This window comes from Antedon bifida, chromosome 11 (genome assembly GCF_963402885.1).
Source record: "Antedon bifida chromosome 11, ecAntBifi1.1, whole genome shotgun sequence".
In the NCBI taxonomy this organism is placed as follows: Eukaryota; Metazoa; Echinodermata; class Crinoidea; order Comatulida; family Antedonidae; genus Antedon; species Antedon bifida.
In genome coordinates this window covers 7796496-7818262 of record NC_136236.1, presented here as the reverse complement: position 1 = coordinate 7818262, position 21767 = coordinate 7796496, and the positions used below count along the sequence as shown (strand labels likewise).

Sequence of the window (21767 nt, the reverse complement as noted above, 5' to 3'; positions counted from 1 at the left end):
GTAAAATTGCGGAGAATTAAAATTTCCAATCTACACATTATAAGTTTTTTTTTAAATCAGTCTGGCAATTGTTACTATGTTCTACAGTATTGACCATTTTTCTGTAGAAAAAGAATCACGGTTGGGAAGTGCTCAAGATAGAAACGATTGTATAAAATTGTGGAGAATTACGACTTTCAATCAATTCTCAGATATTTTTTGGATTTAAAACGTAAAATAAGTTGAAGTGCTTGAAACCATACTCACGAATAGAACAGCTTGAAAACGAGATATACAATAATGATAGCTACCAGCAGTATAATTAATTCACAAATAATAATTATTTTAAAACAAAATATAGTACCCATACCAGGATCATAATCACCACTATAGTAATCTGATGACGATGAAGAGCTTGAAAACGGTATAACAACCAACAGCACAATAACGTTAAAGATAAACATCTTGTTACGTAATTCTGTACAGATTCGTTGACGATTTTACGCAATTCCGTAAGTTCACTCACTCGTATTCGTGAATTCAACTTACATTCGTGATTCTTTCCAACTGATAATACTTATTTTCGGTGGTCTTCATTAAATTTTGATATTGCTTTTAAACAATTTACAAAATTGATTAGATAAATCGTATCACCAGACCTATATTTAATAAATTATGAGTTTGTTACTGATATTGCTTGCATTATGTTATTCTACAATAATTCTAAACTTTGCACGATATACTCTAACTAAGAAGCGTTGTAAATAAGATTTAGTTTGTTTTCTTCTCTTTTTTTCAGACAAGAAATGACAATATATGTGTGTCGATATAGAGTTTTCCTTAACTGGTGACGTAGGCCTACACGGCATTCTATACACAGTTGCAGTGGGATTGAAAGGATTGTTCCCAACAATCCAAAATAATTCAAAGAAAGTAAAATAACATCTGAGTAACCATAATGTGACGAAATTCAGAGGCGAATTCAATGGGAGGAAAGGACCAGCCGGCGCGGTGCGTCTTATAAACATGTGCCGCTGATACAAAAGCGTTTGTTCAATAAAGTTTACTTTACAGTTCAATCTCCACTAAACTCACCTGAAATAATCACTTCCGATCGTGTTAAGTTTGTAAACGTTTAATTGAATTATCAGATATATCATTTGATTAATTATTTATTTGTTTACAAACCGTTGAGAGAAGATTGGTTGTATACGAGTCCATCCGTTAAAGTCTTCATTTTGCCATTAGTTGTATGCATAATGTATATACACGTATTTCATCGTAATATTTATATTTCAAAGAAGCAATTGTTAATTCTTCTTAGCTGCTTCAGATAAAATATCTATGTTTAATCAAAAGTAGTATATGTTTGTTGTTTTCATTATGTTCATATTGAACACACATAAACATTGTTATTACCTCCGCCAAGGAGGTTATGTTTTCACCCCTGTATGTTTGTGTGTGTGTGTTTGTGTGTGTGTTTGTGTGTGTGTGTGTCAACAGCCTGGAGGCCACAGTTTTTATCCGATTCTCACCAAATTTGGCAACAACGATATATGCCCCAAAAGCTCGGACGAGTTCGAATTTGAGGGGAAAAGGTCATAGGTCAAGGTCACAACTAACAAAAAACTATTTTATTGCCTAGAGACCACAGTTTTTATCCGATTCTCACCAAACTTAGCCACAATGATCAATGACACATCATATAATTATGGTTAAATTTTGAAGGGTCAGGGTCAAAGATCAAGGTCCACAAAAAACTAAAAAAAAAGAAATAAAAAAATAATAAAAAAAAAAAAAACTCAGTAAGACTTGAACCAGCGATCTCAACTGTGAGAGGCTGGATACATAACCATTACACCACACTGTCATTCACAACTTTGTAGTGTGCAGTTAACATATTTACACTTAGAACTAATAAAAAAAAATGTTAAAAAAAAATATTCAGGGGGCATTTTATGTTGGGAAATTTTACAGTAGGCGGAGGTTTGTACTCTCGGAGTACCCTCTAGTTATTTATATTTATGTATGTTGATTTGATAAACCAAATTATTTCAATACTAACAATTCACTCCTCAGCTAACCTGCTGATGAATAAATTGATGATGAATAAATCAAATTATTTTGTTGTTTTTTTGCTCAACATAGCCCTTCTTATCTGTCTCATATTTTTTTTCATAATCCCCCTCCATTCAACCTCTCATTCAACCAAGTGTATTCATATGCACACTTATCCTCAAATCAGCAACTCACATACTGTCTTAACTCTTATACTTCTTAACCAATTAGATACCTACATACAATCCTTCTCTGCAACACACTATAACTCTACTCACACAATGTCTAGATTCATTTTTTCATCCGGAAGTTTATAAAGTAATTCGGGAGTAGCTGGTTTTAAATCTTTTTAACCTGTTAATAATTCGTTTACATTTTTAGAGATTTTACAATTCTTTGGTAGATGCTTTGTTATACAATTTCATTCCGTTATTATTATGTTTATATAGGCTTCATTAGAAGTTGATCCTTGTCTATTTTATCTGTGTGTCCGTCTGTCTGTCCCAGTAGTCCGGGCCTACTTCAATCCCATCTAGCAGACTGACAGTGTCTTTCGTTAGAGATTGTCTTCTCAAAGGGGCATCAGTGTATGCCTACTTGTCAATTTGCCAAATAATTATACAGAAATATGATTATATTTACATCTGACAGCAGCGCCTTACTTTATTACCAGACAATTATATATAACAATAGGAAAAACTTATTATATTTTCACAACATTTATTTATTTAAATCTATCTTTAATAAAATGTTCACATACAATAAATCGTGGTTCCCACTAGAGACGCAATGCAAGGACATAGACACAGCGCAAGTGAGTTAACCAATCACAAAATCCATCGCTTGTGATTGGTTACTAACGTTGCGCTCTGTGCATTGCGTCTCTCTAGTGGAACCAAGCATTAGCAATATACCAAGCATGTAGTAATTTCCAGAATCTTCACCAGACTATACATTGATACGGTTCTTATAATTAATCACAACATGATAAAGCAAACAAAGTTACAGATCGGGGTCGGTTTAATTTCTCCATTATAATTATTGTTCTGTCCGTTGTGGACAGAAAAACCCCTATATGGACAAATAAAGCCATTACTCCCATGACGCTATAATATTATAATGGACAGGTTCACCAACCCTATTGAAATTACATTATTACATTAAATCAAAAATCTTGTATGGTATATTTATAACAATAAAGTTCACAACAATTACATACATTTTTTAAAGGCCAAATAAATAAATAAATTGTTTAAAGATGTTTGTTCTTAGGTAATAATTAGATAAAAATAAACGCGGCTTCTCTTATAGTGGACCGACCGTACACGGCAAGTAAGTACCGTTTGTCTATTCGTCATATCCGTCATATCCGATATTTTGGTACAAACAACGTTAAATGAACGGTAGAGATCATGTGCCAATTATCACTATAATACTTTTATAAAATTCCACTATAATAATATATATCGCAGCAGCCAATCAAATCTTGAACCATGTTTCGTTATATGCCTACAGTATTATCAATTAAGGTATTAACATTAACACTTATTTAGCGGTATATATTATTTCTATGATAAGCACATAATCAGCGGCGCTTCATATACTGTCATAATATTAGTAGAAATAAAAGTCTTTAATTGATTTTTAAATTGTTAATTTAAATGTTTATATAGATTATAGTAATCCACATTGTTAATGTTACTTGGCAAATTGCAACGGAAAAGCAACAGAAAACTAGCGGTCAGACTATGTCTTCGCATAGCATCCGTTGCACTGTCAAACCAGAGGTAAAAACACTATAGGCCTAAAGAAGCCTTAAAGAAGCCCCGATGATCCCAGCAGGCTTTATTTCGATGGGCTTCTTTCCGATAACATTTTTTTCTCAAACTAAGGAGCGGCTTCTTTTCGAGGTGTGCTACTTTTTGAGATGCTAAACAAATACTTATTATTATTTTATATGGTCTATGAAATATTCATAATAATAACTTTATCTTTATTTTACTGAAAAGCGATTATTAATTATAATGACAATAGAGTATACTTTATCAATAAAATCTTACATAAAACTAATACACTACATCAAACCAAAGATAAAGTAGTTTGAAGATATCACACTTCTATTCGATCAATGTAAATAAACACGAGACACCGTGAAACTCAGTTTCAAGGGCGCCTCGCACTTCGAGTTTAGACGGAAATTTATTCTATAGAGTTTCGCGGTGTGACGTCACACCAATAGAGGGCGCTGCATGGTTGCTAGCCAACCAAAAATGCATTTAACGCTACTATACTATGTTGATAAACTGTATAGATCTGTATTTCTATCAAATTATGTATCTTAGCCTCATTTTTTTTAAACTTAAACTGTAGTTGAAGAATGAATAGATTATTAAAAACAAATATTTCGTGATCTTTTGAAATTTTAGTTTGTTTTTATTGAAAATTATTACGTTTTAAAATGACTACTTCAATAAGCCTATTCCAAACAATTGGTGACATGAGAATCACTCAGGCAGGTTGAACCAAGGTTGAACGCATTTTTTGATTGGCTAGCAACCACGCAGCGCCACCTACCGTCGTGACGTTAGCACCGTGATACTCCATAGGAAATATGCTAAACAGTAAAATAATGATTGTAAAATTAAATGAATTAATACGAAATAACATATAAAATGTAATTAGGTGATCATTTAAAATAAAATGATCACCTATTGTTATTGTATAAAATCTTTATTTATTTCTTTCTGTACAGATTTTGTGTGTCAATCTGAAAAAGTTAAATGTCAATAATCACAAAAATTTCAGAATATCTTTAAAATAATTTAATTTAGGCATAGTTTGCTTTTCAGCGTGATCACTCATCCGTGACGTCATTTATACGCCATTTTTGAAATCACATTATCAATCATATCTCCATAAACTCTTTATCACATATCAATAAAATTCACTATACGTAAAATTCAGGTAAAGGGTAAAAATATTAGCCAATAAAATGCACGCGCACGGAGGGTCATGCGCGTAAAATCGCGCGTTAAAAGTTTAAAAAGCTCAAAATTAAGTTTTGATCAATTTAGAGCATGAATTAGGCCATTTGCGAGTTTCAAAAAATTACTGCGCAAAAAAAAAAATTGCGCGCGCGATACTTAAAAAGTGTAAAAAATATGATTTTTTTTACAAATCGCATTCCACTCACCATCCTTAGTACATTTACCAAATTTGAGTCAGTTCCGACTTAAAATAGCGCTATACGAGCAGGTTAAAAATGACAAAATGCGCAAATAAATTGCATCAAAGTGCTGAAAATGTTGAAAAATAAGGTATTTTAAAATGAAAATAATTCTTCAGAATGCACGATGACCCCCTATTTTTTTACGTATTCTGGAAGCCATTGAGTTGTAGATATGAATTCATGTACACATTTTACGTACAAAATGTTGTGATGTCATAAAATGGCCACTTGAATTTAAAATTAAGTTTTTTTTCTCTTTCGTCATATTTGATCACATTCAATAGAACGCATCTCTATTATTTTGATTTTCGCTCATATTTTAGTATGTGATTATGTAATTGACTTTCTCATGACTTGCCACTATTTTTATTTTGATGACGTCATCACGCGTAAAATCTTGAATAACGTAGGTCGTGTAATTTCAACTTCGCCGTAAATTTGAATATCTTACAAATCTTCAGAATTGAAGGTTACCTTGATGATTATAATTTATTATGAAAGCTGATGAAATGTAGATATGAATTCATATAAAAATCAAGCCTATCGGATGTTGTGACTTTAACATATGGCCAGATGAAGTTAAAAAGTAGTTGTTTCATCTTTTTCGTCAAAGTTATACAAATTTAAAAGAGCGCGTACAGCGCTTTTACGTGCCAGATTCTCTTCCAATTCTTATATTTATTTGCTCAATTCATTATCTTTTGAAATTGTCATCTTCGAGTTTATTTTGATAATTCCATCATACCAAAAAATTAGAACATGATGTGTGTCCCGTAATTTCACCTATGCTACACTGTATATAGATATACAGTATATACTGTACATATTGTATATGGCATATAATGGGCACAACTCAGCACTATAAGCATATAATAGGATGGTATACATCAACATTTTTTGATCGTATGTTAACTTTTTTTTAAATTTCAGTATAAGGATAAAAATGATCACCTATAATTCGTCAAAGTGACGAATTAAATTCTAGTTTTATCTTTACATTATAGAAAGTACAAATTAATCATATTTTTATGATTTGGAATAACAACTTGTGTTTCAATTGCCTATAATTGTTTAGGTACCGGACGTGCGTACCGGACTATCTACCATATTTTATTTTGATGTTTTTATTTTATTAAAATTAACTGAACTTTTTTATTTTATTATTTACACTATTGTTTATTGTTTGGACAGAGATAGAGAAATTATTACCTAGCTTTAGAAACACTTCTTAATTAGAGGTAATAAATATGTTCTAGTGATCAAAATAATACAATGTGTATGTCTATAGAATAATGATTTTTAATTATTATAACCTGTAGTAGTCGTGTCGCGGGTCAAGACAATAACGATGGCACAACATTATTCAATGTACAAAATAAAATATTTATTTCAAAAGTAAGATTATAAAACAATGTGAACATCTAGTGATTCTGACTGATGTTATAGTCTCAAGAATCAATACCAAAACTAACTAACTTAACTAACAAAACATATATTTATATTAAGAGGACAGGAAGGATGACTAATTAAATGGTACCATATCCTTGATTGACTTTCCTTGGAAGACCCACCTCAAGAATGTAGTATTCTAATTGTGACTTATGTTCTTAGTTTGACTAATAGGGTTTGGTCCCACCATGTTACATCTCTCTACTCGTCGTGAGAGGTGCCCAATCTTCCTACTACACTATCTTTGACCAAACTACATTAATAATTATATATGTTATATTAATTAATAATATCAAAATTCAATTATTTTGCCATATTGTGCTGTTATAGATTATAATAAGTAGGCCTATTTACCGTATATTTAAAACAAATATGTTGTCGGTTGAGTTAATTTTGATCTTTTTTCAAACAAAATGTGCCCATTAATTTCCAAGTTATAAACAAATTATGTGATTGTGCGTGTTACAACCGTTAATGTAGAAAACGCCAGCTAATGTCGAAACAACCGTTAATGTAGAACAACCCACCGCTTATGTAGTAAAACCTCCAGCTTATGTAGAAACACCAACAGCTTATGTAGTAAATAAAAATCAACACCAGCTAATGTAGAAACAGTCAACAGCTTATGTAGTAACGAAAAATGCCTCCCAGCTTATGTAGTTACTATCGCCAGCTAATGTAGAAAATGTTATACATTTTACAAAAATGTCTCATTCATGTGCAAATGCATCGATCTTTACTTAGCTATCAGTCTTTCCACCTCTCGTAAGCAACCAACTTTCTAAAACGACTACACATCGTAAGCAACCATCTTTGCTAAGGGACCGCTTCTCATAATCGACCACCTCTCGTAAGGGATCACCTCCTCTCATAAGGGACCACTTCTCATAATCGACCACCTCTCGTAAGCGGCCACCTCTCTTAAGGACCACACCTCTTTTAAGGGACCACGACCTCTTTCTCTCTATTAAAGGACCGCTTCTCATAATCGTCAGTACGACTCTATTAAAGTACCACCTCTCTTAACGACCACACCTCTCGTAAGTGACGACCTCTTTTAAAGGACCACCCACTCTATTAAGGGACTGCTTCTCCTAATCGACCATCTCCCATCACAACGACCTCTCGAAAGTGACGACGTCTTTTAAAGGACCACCACCTCTATTAAAGGACCGCTTCTCATAATCGACCATCTTTCGTCACAACGCCTTCTCGAAAATGACCACCTCGATTGAACGACCACCGTCTCTGTTAAGGGACCACTTCTCATAATCGACCATGGTCGTTCAATAGAGGCGGTCACTTTCGAGAGGTCGTTGTAATGGGAGATATGGGCGATTATGAGAAGCGGTTGTTTAATACTGAGAAAGAGGCGTGGTCCCTTAAAAGAGGTGGTCATTTACGAGAGGTGTGGTCGTTAATAGAGGTGATCGCTTACGAGAGGTGGTCGATTATGAGAAGCGGTTCCTTAAACAGAGATGGTTGCTTACGATGTGTGGTCGTTTTAGAAAGTTTGTTTCTTACTCGAGGTGGAAAGACTGATAGTTAAGTAAAGATCGATGCATTTGCACATGATTTAGACATTTTTGTAAAATATATAAAATTGTCTACATTAGCTGGCGATAGTAACTACATAAGCTGGGAGGCAATTTTCGTTACTACATAAGCTTTTGACCGTTTCTACATTAGCTGGTGTTGATTTTTATTTACTACATAAGCTGTTGTTGGTGTTTCTACATTAGCTGGAGATTTACTACATTAGCGGTGGATTGTTTTACATTAACGGTTGTTTCGACATTAGCTGGCGCTCCATAGAAACGAATATATTGAACTTCAATCAAGTATACGAGAACAAGTCTGTAAAATCATAAATTTAAAGAATTTATTTCTTACTTTTTATGTCATTCTTCTTCATAAAAGTACTTATGAGTGACTCAACGGTGACATACAAAATTGTACGGTTGATGACGTAATTGTCTTGAAGTTGTGTTCATGTGACCGGCAACTCTCCAATCAAATGACAAGAATCTACTAGGTGTGTTATAATAATATTAAACGATATGATAAAGATACACTATCACTTATAACAAAGTAGGCCTTAGCCTACTGTACATACTTTTAGTACCGATTATAAAAACCTAATGAAAGCCTAATTAAGTTGAGTTAGATAATGAGTAAATGACAGGTAAAACGAATGTGTATAATTTAAAATTCAAAATAGATAAAACCCAACAGTATTAGCACAGAAAAAAAATCATGATTTAGAATTTTAGGAGATAATCCGAAATTGGTAAAGAACATTTGGTATCACCGTCGTTATATTTTAATCACCCGATTCTCGTACGGTTCATGTCTAACAACAAGAAACTGCTGTGCTGTTCCATGTCAAGCGACAATAACAGGCCCATCCATATCACGCATGTGTCACTGTTGCATGTTCCAGTACTGTACTACTGTAAAACTTCATTCATCTAATGTGAAATTGTCCGCCGGCAACCAGACTGAATGAATAATTTCAATTGATATTATTGATTTGTTACCATTATCATTTTTGCAAATATATTGTAAAATCAGTTGCATGGACATTTCATTTACAATTAAATTAAATTAATTAATTATAAAATTCCACTATAATAATATATATCGCAGCAGCCCATCAAATCTTGAACCATGTTTCGTTATATGCCTACAGTATTATCAATTAAGGTATTAACATTAACACTTATTTAGCGGTATATATTATTTCTATGATAAGCACATAATCAGCGGCGCTTCATATACTGTCATAATATTAGTTGAAATAAAAGTCTTTGATTGATTTTTAAATTGTTAATTTAAATGTTTATATAGATTATAGTAATCCACATTGTTAATGTTACTTGGCAAATTGCAACGGAAAAGCAACAGAAAACTAGCGGTCAGACTATGTCTTCGCATAGCATCCGTTGCACTGTCAAACCAGAGGTAAAAACACTATAGGCCTAAAGAAGCCTTAAAGAAGCCCCGATGATCCCAGCAGGCTTTATTTCGATGGGCTTCTTTCCGATAACATTTTTTCTCAAACTAAGGAGCGGCTTCTTTTCGAGGTGTGCTACTTTTTGAGATGCTAAACAAATACTTATTATTATTTTATATGGTCTATGAAATATTCATAATAATAACTTTATCTTTATTTTACTGAAAAGTGATTATTAATTATAATGACAATAGAGTATACTTTATCAATAAAATCTTACATAAAACTAATACACTACATCAAACCAAAGATAAAGTAGTTTGAAGATATCACACTTCTATTCGATCAATGTAAATAAACACGAGACACCGTGAAACTCAGTTTCAAGGGCGCCTCGCACTTCGAGTTGAGACGGAAAGTTATTCTATAGAGTTTCGCGGTGTGACGTCACAACGATAGAGGGCGCTGCATGGTTGCTAGCCAACCAAAAATGCGTTTAACGCTACTATACTATGTTGATAAACTGTATAGATCTGTATTTCTATCAAATTATGTATCTTAGCCTCATTTTTTTTAAACTTAAACTGTAGTTGAAGAATGAATAGATAATTAAAAACAAATATTTCGTGATCTTTTGAAATTTTAGTTTGTTTTTATTGAAAATTATTACGTTTTAAAATGACTACTTCAATAAGCCTATTCCAAACAATTGGTGACATGAGAATCACTCAGGCAGGTTGAACCAAGGTTGAACGCATTTTTTGATTGGCTAGCAACCACGCAGCGCCACCTACCGTCGTGACGTTAGCACCGTGATACTCCATAGGAAATATGCTAAACAGTAGAATAATGATTGTAAAATTAAATGAATTAATACGAAATAACATATAAAATGTAATTAGGTGATCATTTAAAATAAAATGATCACCTATTGTTATTGTATAAAATCTTTATTTATTTCTTTCTGTACAGATTTTGTGTGTCAATTATCTGAAAAAGTTAAATGTCAATAATCACAAAAAGTTCAGAATATCTTTAAAATAATTTAATTTAGGCATAGTTTGCTTTTCAGCGTGATCACTCATCCGTGACGTCATTTATACGCCATTTTGTGAAATCACATTATCAATCATATCTCCATAACTCTTTATCACATATCAATAAAATTCACTATACGTAAAATTCAGGTAAAGGGTAAAAATATTAGCCAATAAAATGCACGCGCACGTAGGGTTATGCGCGTAAAATCGCGCGTTAAAAGTTTAAAAAGCTCAAAATTAAGTTTTGATCAATTTAGAGCATGAATTAGGCCATTTGCGAGTTTCAAAAAATTACTGCGCAAAAAAAAAATTTGCGCGCGCGATACTTAAAAAGTGTAAAAAATATGATTTTTTTTACAAATCGCATTCTACTCACCATCCTTAGTACATTTACCAAATTTGAGTCAGTTCCGACTTAAAATAGCGCTATACGAGAAGGTTAAAAATGACAAAATGCGCAAATAAATTGCATCAAAGTGCTGAAAATGTTGAAAAATAAGGTATTTTAAAATGAAAATAATTCTTCAGAATGTACGATGACCCCCTATTTTTACGTATTCTGGAAGCCATTGAGTTGTAGATATGAATTCATGTACACATTTTACGTACAAAATGTTGTGATGTCATAAAATGGCCACTTGAATTTAAAATTAAGTTTTTTTTCTCTTTCGTCATATTTGATCACATTCAATAGAACGCATCTCTATTATTTTGTGCCCGATTTTCGCTCATATTTTAGTATGTGATTATGTAATTGACTTTCTCATGACTTGCCACTATTTTTATTTTGATGACGTCATCACGCGTAAAATCTTGAATAACGTTGGTCGTGTAATTTCAACTTCGCCGTAAATTTGAATATCTTACAAATCTTCAGAATTGAAGGTTACCTTGATGATTATAATTTATTATGAAAGCTGATGAAATGTAGATATGAATTCATATAAAAATCAAGCCTATCGGATGTTGTGACTTTAACATATGGCCAGATGAAGTTAAAAAGTAGTTTTTTCATCTTTTTCGTCCAAGTTATACAAATTTAAAAGAGCGCGTACAGCGCTTCTACGTGCCAGATTCTCTTCCAATTCTTATATTTATTTGCTCAATTCATTATTTTTCGAAATTGTCATCTTCGAGTTTATTTTGATAATTCCATCATACCAAAAAATTAGAACATGATGTGTGTCCTGTAATTTCACCTATGCTACACTGTATATAGATATACAGTATATACTGTACATATTGTATATAGCATATAATGGGCACAACTCAGCACTATAAGCATATAATAGGATGGTATACATCAACATTTTTTGATCGTATGTTAACGTACGTGCATGTTTAAAAAAAATAATTTCAGTAAAAGGATAAAAATGATCACCTATAATTCGTCAAAGTGACGAATTAAATTCTAGTTTTATCTTTACATTATAGAAAGTACAAATTAATCATATTTTTATGATTTGGAATAACAATTTGTGTTTCAATTGCCTATAATTGTTTAGGTACCGGACGTGCGTACCGGACTATCTACCATATTTTATTTTGATGTTTTTATTTTATTAAAATTAACTGAACTTTTTTATTTTATTATTTACACTATTGTTTATTGTTTGGACAGAGATAGAGAAATTATTACCTAGCTTTAGAAACACTTCTTAATTAGAGGTAATAAATATGTTCTAGTGATCAAAATAATACAATGTGTATGTCTATAGAATAATGATTTTTAATTATTATAACCTGTAGTAGTCGTGTCGCGGGTCAAGACAATAACGATGGCACAACATTATTCAATGTACAAAATAAAATATTTATTTCAAAAGTAAGATTATAAACAATGTGAACATCTAGTGATTCTGACTGATGTTATAGAATCAATACCCGAACTAACTAACTTAACTAACATAACATTTATATTAAGAGGACAGGAAGGATGATTATTTAATTGGTACCATATCCTGATTGACTTTCCTTGGAAGACCCACCTCAGGAATGTAGTATTCTAATTGTGACTTATGTTCTTATTTTGACTAATAGGGTTTGGTCCCACCATGTTACATATCTCTACTCGTCGTGAGAGGTGCCCTATCTTCCTACTACACTATCTTTGACCAAACTACATTGATAAATATATATGTTATATTAATTAATAATATCAAAATTCTATTATTTTGCCATATTGTGCTGTTATAGATTATAATAAGTAGGCCTATTTATCGTATATTTAAAACAAATATGTTTTCGGTTGAGTTAATTTTGATCTTCTTTCAAACAAAATGTGCCCATTAATTTCCAAGTTGATGTGCAAAACAAATTATGTGATTGTGCGTGTTACAACCGTTAATGTAGAAAACACCAGCTAATGTCGAAACAACCGTTAATGTAGAACAACCCACCGCTTATGTAGTAAAACCTCCAGCTTATGTAGAAACACCAACAACAGCTTATGTAGTAAATAAAAATCAACACCAGCTAATGTAGAAACAGTCAACAGCTTATAGTAACGAAAAATGCCTCCCAGCTTATGTAGTTACTATCGCCAGCTAATGTAGAAAATGTTATACATTTTACAAAAATGTCTCATTCATGTGCAAATGCATCGATCTTTACTTAGCTATCAGTCTTTCCACCTCTCGTAAGCAACCAACTTTCTAAAACGACCACACATCGTAAGCAACCATCTTTGTTAAGGGACCGCTTCTCATTATCGACCACCTCTCGTAAGGGATCACCTCCTCTCATAAGGGACCACTTCTCATAATCGACCACCTCTCGTAAGCGGCCACGTCTCTTAAGGACCACACCTCTTTTAAAGGACCACGACCTCTTTCTCTCTATTAAAGGACTGCTTCTCATAATCGTCAGTGACGACTCTATTAAAGTACCACCTCTCTTAACGACCACACCTCTCGTAAGTGACGACCTCTTTTAAAGGACCACCCACTCTATTAAGGGACTGCTTCTCATAATCGACCATCTCCCATCACAACGACCTCTCGAAAGTGACCGCCTCTATTGAACGACCACCTTTTCTCTTAATGGACCGCTTCTCATCATTGACCACCTCTCGTAAGCGACCACCTCCCTTAACGAACACACCTCTTTTAAGGGACAACGACCTCTTTCTCTCTATTAAAAGACTGCTTCTCATAATCGTCAGTGACGACTCTATTAAAGTACCACCTCTCTTAACGACCACACCTCTCGTAAGTGACGACCTCTTTTAAAGGACCACCCACTATATTAAGGGACTGCTTCTCATAATCGACCATCTCCCATCACAACGACCTCCCGAAAGTGACCGCCTCTATTGAACGACCACCGTCTCTCTTAATGGACCGCTTCTCATCATTGACCACCTCTCGTAAGCGACCACATCCCTTAACGAACACACCTCTCGTCAGTGACGACGTCTTTTAAAGAACCACCACCTCTATTAAAGGACAGCTTCTAATAATCGATCATCTTTCGTCACAACGCCTTCTCGAAAATGACCACCTCGATTGAACGACCACCGTCTCTGTTAAGGGACCACTTCTCATAATCGACCATGGTCGTTCAATAGAGGCGGTCACTTTCGAGAGGTCGTTGTAATGGGAGAGATGGTCGATTATGAGAAGCGGTTGTTTAATACTGAGAAAGAGGTCGTGGTCCCTTAAAAGAGGTGGTCATTTACGAGAGGTGTGGTCGTTGATAGAGGTGGTCGCTTACGAGAGGTGGTCGATTATGAGAAGCGGTCCCTTAAACAGAGATAGTTGCTTACCATGTGTGGTCGTTTTAGAAAGTTTGTTTCTTACGCGATGTGGAAAGACTGATAGTTAAGTAAAGATCGATGCATTTGCACATAATTTAGACATTTTTGTAAAATATATAACATTTTCTACATTAGCTGGCGATAGTAACTACATAAGCTGGGAGGCAATTTTCGTTAAATAAGCTTTTGACCGTTTCTACATTAGCTGGTGTTGATTTTTATTTACTACATAAGCTGTTGGTGTTTCTACATTAGCTGGAGATTTACTACATTAGCGGTAGATTGTTTTACATTAACGGTTGTTTCGACATTAGCTGGCGCTCCATAGAAACGAATATATTGAACTTCAATCAAGTATACGAGAACAAGTCTGTAAAATCATAAATTTAAAGAATTTATTTCTTACTTTTTATGTCATTCTTCTTCATAAAAGTACTTATGAGTGACTCAACGGTGACATACAAAATTGTACGGTTGATGACGTAATTGTCTTGAAGTTGTTTGCATGTGACCGACAACTCTCTAATCAAATGACAAGAATCTACTAGGTGTGTTATAATAATATTAAACGATATGATAAAGATACACTATCACTTATAACAAATTAGGCCTTAGCCTACTGTACATACTTTTAGTACTGATTATAAAAACCTAATGAAATCCTAATTAAGTTGAGTTAGATAATGAGTAAATGACAGGTAAAACGAATGTGTATAATTTAAAATTCAAAATAGATAAAACCCAACAGTATTAGCACAGAAAAAGAAAATCATGATATAGAATTTTAGGAGATAATCCGAAATTGGTAAAGAACATTCGGCATCACCGTTATATTATATTTTAATAAGAAAATTATCTGACCCACCTTACATCGTATGTTTAACTGTGGACCATCACACTAGCATTTACCAGAAACAAGTAACTTGCATCAATCAATCCATCTATTTGTTCTACAAGTTGTTGTGGAGTTGCGGATTTTGCCATCTTTTATTTTATTTATTTATATTTCGCTTCTGCTTTTTCTGTTGCCCTTATAATTTTGATACGATACAATAATATTTATTGTCATTTTAATAACATGGTAAACATGAAATTCGTGAGAGTTTTAGTGCCATTTCTATGAGGTGCATTCATTTATAGATTGTTGCCAACATAGTTGTCATGAAGATAGCCTCTCACACGCTGGCCTTACGCTACAAATGTGACACAAAGACCACAAGGATTACTGATATCATTCTAGACATGTACGATAAGTGAAAGTATTGAGTTTAGAAATGGTGACATTTAATTAATTTTCAATTTTAAAATATCTGTACGAAATAAGTAATAGTAACCACCATACGCTAAAAAGGTAGATTTACACTAGGACGATAACGATCGACGATAAATGGACAAACATGCATTTTTCATACATAAAACAAAAGAAATATAAAAACTTTTCATTCTAGAACTATAGAATAACCATCTATCCTTCCTTTGATTACCTCACTTAAAGAGATGTTGTTTCCAATTTTTAATCTTTTTATCTTTTAAATTTGTATATTTATGTACCGATTCCTTATACTCATTTTGAGTCTTAAGATACTTTTTTATAAGCTTGTACACATGTTTTACTTGGTGCAATATTTTTTGTATTTCGATGTTTTTTAAGGGGCAACTGACTCTTTGAGTTATAGTAATTGTTTTGCTTTAGTTGCCCCTGACCATTGTGCTCTGTTTCTGTTCTGTTCTGTATCTGTGTATTGGTCGAATAAATAAATGAAATGAAATGAAATGATGAAAATGATATTTTCACACGTCCAATCAAATGACGTCACGATTAGTAAGAGCAATAATATTGTGACAATACAACGATTTTATTATTTTTATTAGTCGCGTGGACGCGACTCTATAGTTCACTATGTCGGTCGGTTGGTCGGTCTGTCTGTCTGTCTGTCGGTCTGTCTGTCGGTCCGGTATCACTATGCGTTTTATCGCTTTCTGACCTTATCTTGATATCAGTTTAATCTAGCTAAGTCAATTTTTCACAGAATATTCCTTATGGCCATGAATCGATGTGGTTATGTTTTCACGGTGCGCAATAAAAGATTACGCGGTCTACGCACGATTTAACGAAATCACGTTTGTAATAATATCTTCACAACCATGGATCACAATTAAATAAAATTTGGTACTCATAAATTTCAGGGCATAAATCATCATATGGCAATACAATTACGTGCGTAGCGCATGTAACGCATGCGTACGCGCGCTTAAAATTTTATTTTCGATGAAATAAGAGTACGTTTCAGGCAATTTTAAGAGTTTACAAAATTGCCATGAGTGCGCAGATTTTTGCGCGCGCACTGCGCGGTAAATGTTATTGCTCACTCTTTTTGCCCGATTTCTGTTTTGTTGACTTACTTTTCAACTCGAAATTACGTTATACGAGCACGTCAAAAGTGAGTGTAAATTAAAAAAATATAAATGTTTTTAAACATTTCAACATTTTCAGTAATTTCGGTCAGTATAGTTCACTATGTCGGTCGGTCGGTCTGTCTGTCGGTCTGTCTGTCTGTCGGTCTGTCTGTCGGTCCGGTATCACTATGCATTTGTAGTTTTCCTAGGGGGTAATTGTCCTAGAAGGTAGTTGTCCTAGAGGGTAGTTGTCCTAGGGGATAGTTGTACTAGAGGGTAGTTGTCCTAGGGGGTAGTTGTCCTAGGGGGTAATTGTCCTAGGGGGTAGTTCTCCTAAGAGAGTAGTTGCCCGGGGGGTAGTTGTCCTAGGAGGGTGATTGTCCAGGGGGTAATTGTCCGGGTGGTAGTTGTCCAGGGGGTAGTTGTCCTAGACCTGACTGAGTAACGACAAAAAAACAACGGTAGCGGCTCATAGCTTACCCAGTAGTTTCGTTCTTTCCTGTTTTTACCCAAAAAAACAATAGACAATAGACACGGATGAATTCGTTCATTGTGTTGCTATCGTCACGATCAAAGGCATTCGATTCTGGAATTACAACGGCGAGCAACTTTTAACTTGAATTTTACCAGTTTCTGAGAATTAAGCTTTGGAATTGTTAATATCATTAATAATCAATTCCAGGTTGCTGCTCTCTGGTAGTAAGCATTGTTATTCTTGAGGCTCTGTTAGGTATATGGTGTCGGTGTTATCCGGATGGTGTTTAGTAGACAACCAGTAGGACATATAGGTAGTATTTCTTTTGTTTGTTCGTTTGTTTTGTCCGCTTGAGTAAACTTGAATATTTTTAGGGGATTGTAGAGGGTGTCCTTGAAGATGGAAATTATATGTTGTGTTTGACTGTATGCTTTTTATTTGATTGTAGAGCACCACAAACGGTTTGAAAATAAAGCAGAATAGAGAAAAACAATCGACCTCTGAATCTTAGATGAAACGGAGACATATAAACTATAAGCGCTACGCAGTACTGTACTTAACGCAACATAAGGTAATTAGTACTAGCGTTGCTTATAAACCACGCTGAACAGTTCCAACATACTTGATCACCTTTATGCAAATTAGCTACTTCACAAAAGTACCTTATAAATGAATATGGTGGCTCATTTAAATCACGTCGAATAGATTTAAAAGAAGAAAGATGAAGCGCGCACGTACACAGAAATGCGTTATCGTCTGTATAATCACGTGTTTGGTCTTTGCATATTGTCTTACTACAACAAAATTTACTTCTTGGAGAAAGGACAAGAATAGTACATCAACATTAACACTGTTCAGGTAAGTCGCAATTGGCCTACACATGTTTAAATACCACCCGATGTTGTAGCTGTCAATAGATTGATTCTAACTGACAATTGCAAGTCAACTAGAAATGAGTATAGCTGTATCAAACTGTATTACATACTTTTAATGTATAATTTTAGTGCCAGTTGCGAGTACCAATGTAGTAAACTAGTTTCAATCTATAAACTATACACACATTAATTTAATTAAAGACACTTTCCCTGCAATTTGACGTTTTTGAAAATAATGCATATAACTTTAATTAAATCAGGCCATTACTTGTCTAAATGTACGTTCTAAGGTAAATTATGATAAAAGAGAAAAACAATGCACGAACCATCGAATGTTTACTCGCAGCTGTTAAAGAGTGGTAATTACGAACATCGTACGCTAGCTGTATGCCTAACCTGACGTTGTCGTGTTGCTAAATTAATTGTCTTTCCTTTTGGGAGAATCCGTTAATAATAGAAATTGAGGAAGACCCGGCTTTTCGTTGAAAAGTTATGGTTCTTTTATTTGTTTTTCCTTCACGATTGATTGAAAGTGAGTGCATCCAGAAACAAAACAAAAATATCAATCCGCGGGCGATGCTTTCTGGTATTTATAGTGGGCCGCTTAAATCATTAAAATCTATATTTTTTACATTATTAAACGTTTTAAGTCGAAAAATATCCACCGGTAATAGGTCTATGTAGTATTCTTACATAAATGTAGTTTGTGACCTTAAATTAGATAAAAATAAAAAGTAAGTAAAGTGTCTTTTAATGTTCCTCATTTCGTTAGTAATTATTCCTGTTTTCTCTTTCGCTGGTTGGGTAGTTTAACTTTTATTTTTTATTTTATTTGAACACTTGTCTATAAAGAATACTTTTAGGTTTATATTTGTTTAATGTTTAAACAAGAGTGTACTTGCATTTTAATAGTATAATAATACATTTCTTATTCACTATAGTCCATTTCTTCTAAGCCTTATTTACTTACAAGTATATATACTTTATTTGCTATTAAATTCCTAAGCTCTAATCACAGCCAGTTCAAAACAACTGATTTGGTCTTTGAACACTTTTCAAATAAGATATTATGTTAATTTATACTTTCTAATTATGTGTTTCATTTCAGAGAAAATAGTTCTTCGAGAGAAACACCTAATTCTAAGATGAATACTAACGATAACATAACACAGGAGTGTAATGTAGTAAAGCACATTGTATTTGTAAAAACACACAACACAGCAAGCACTACCATAGCTTCAATCTTACAGCGGTTTGGCTATTCAAGAAATTTAACATTTGCCATCCCTCAGAAGGGACATGCTTTTTCTGTCTTAGACTTATTCAAGCGTGAAATGGTATTTTCAGTTTCATCAGGAAATAAAATGCGTAGGCAACCATTAGATAGTTACCATCTTCTTACCAACCATGCAAGGTACAACCGTCAGGAAATGGATGCGGTTATACATGCTGCAATGTATGTCACAATCATTCGTGAACCAGTAGCAAACTTTGAATCGAATTTTGGATATTTTGAGGCAGAAAAGCTGTTAAAAGTACCGCAAAATGTCAATTCTTTAGAAATCTTTTTAAAAAATCCAAATAAGTTTGTAGCGCGAAAATTCTTTGGGTGGCAAAGAGCCAGAAACGGCCAGTTGTTTGATCTTGGCTTAAGTCACGAAGTCTATGACGATCAGGTCAAAGTTCAGAACAAAATAAAACATCTAGAGTCAGAATTTGATTTAGTTCTCATCACAGAATACTTTGATGAATCTTTGATATTATTGAAGAAGTTGATGTGTTGGAGTTTTGACGATATTCTCTACGTTTCTAAAGGAATACGAAGTGCTAGTCATCGATACGCCCTCAACGATGAACTTCAAGCAAAAATACGCGAATGGAACCATGCTGACGTCATGTTGTATAACCACTTTAATAAGACGTTTTGGAGAAAAATTAAAGAATATGGAGACAGTTTTCAAAAAGATCTTTCTGAATTCAGGAACAAACAGCGAACAGTCTTGAGTCAATGTGTTGATGACCGGAATGTCGATGACTCGGATAGACGAGAGAACAAATTCATTCTGAAATCAGACGCGACTGATCGCGTTTTCTGTAAAGGACTACTAAGAGGTAGAGATTTATTCGAAAATTTATGGTTAATAGAGATAGGGGTAGCTTGTAAAGAATGTGATCAGACAGTAGGTCACAATACATGGATAGTCGATGACAGATGCATCACTCTCTGTTAGATTGACAAAGAAATAATGACATTAAACTCTATATCCCTCAATATACTTGAAACATGCAAGCCACCATTGTCAACATTATTGTATAAATAAGCAGACTAGAGAGTAATAAAAGTATTGTATTTGTCTAAACCTTGATACACGTCGTGTTTGTGATAATTTGGATAGCATACCAGTAGCCCTATGCTTTGATCATACAGGAATTATACAACTAAAATTAAGTAGGCCATTAGTTTGAGTTTGAGAATAAAACTAGATCTTGAAATCTATTTTTCCTAGATCTAGAAAATTCGGATATATCTGAAATCTGACTTTTACAAAAACCAATTTATACTTATAGCATTTAATGATTTCTACTGACCAGAAGTATAATCCGAAATGTGACCCATCGCAACGACAACAGACAGTTTTACCTGAAGTTTAGTATATTTTCTCGTTCGTACAAGGTGTATTCTTAAAATACATAGACAAAAAACAAAAATACCAAATCAATAAAAACAAAAATAATAATAAACCCACCGACATAATAACATAATAACAAGATTTTTATAGCGCACATACCACTCAAGAGTGCTCAAGGCGCATAATACATGATCGCTGTCGGTTACTGAAATGTTCAAATTACAAAAATTAAGTAGTAATAATAACTAAAAATAATATTTTGACAATAGCAATAGTGAAGAACTAAAAATAATTAAATACATATAACAACAGTAAATAATATAATATAACTGAGAATAACAATTGAAAATATATACTGTAATACCCTCTATACCACAACAATGTACGTGAAAATGACACAAGGAGCAAACTCGAGTTGCACTTTGTGTGCTCTTGTACTTGGCTGATATATTGAAATACGAGAAGTATTTGTATATACTGTACGATGAATGCTTTTACATGCTGTGCATAGTTTATAGAAGTTTATAAAGACTACGGAAAATGTTGTTAGTTTAATATTTTAGAATAAATAACACTTTTTGTATGTCTATTGTAATTGTTATGGGAGTTCATTTTTCTCCGGCGTGCGTACTTTTATTCTGTACATATGCCTAAGGTTTCATAGGTCTTTGTGTTGCATATAAAGGAAGTAAAGATCTCCTCTCAGAGTATAATAAGGTAGAAAATCTAAAATAATGTATAGGCCTATATTTAAGTAAAGCTCATAATGTTGTTAAAGTCTTTCTTCTCTTTGATTTCTAATTTACACGCAATTTGGCCTGTATTTATTTTTGAAATAAAGAAAAATATATATGTTATATATTATAAACACATCAGGCACCGAACATGAATTTTAAGCCGCCCGGTGATATACTAAAATGTA

General features: G+C 33.5%; 1 protein-coding gene and 1 long non-coding RNA gene across 2 annotated transcripts in view; one reads left to right on the top strand and one right to left on the bottom strand.

Annotated features, from left to right (window-relative positions):
• The window catches only part of LOC144856498 (uncharacterized), a 92138-nt gene that overhangs the window by 24946 nt on the left and 45425 nt on the right, over positions 1 to 21767 (bottom strand). The window lies entirely within an intron of this gene.
• On the top strand, positions 17691 to 20581 carry LOC144856458 (galactosylceramide sulfotransferase-like). Its single transcript, XM_078714474.1, has 2 exons — positions 17691 to 18198; positions 19324 to 20581. Exons 1-2 carry the CDS (start codon positions 18062 to 18064, stop codon positions 20444 to 20446), a joined length of 1260 nt encoding a protein of 419 aa, XP_078570600.1. The 5' UTR covers positions 17691 to 18061; the 3' UTR covers positions 20447 to 20581.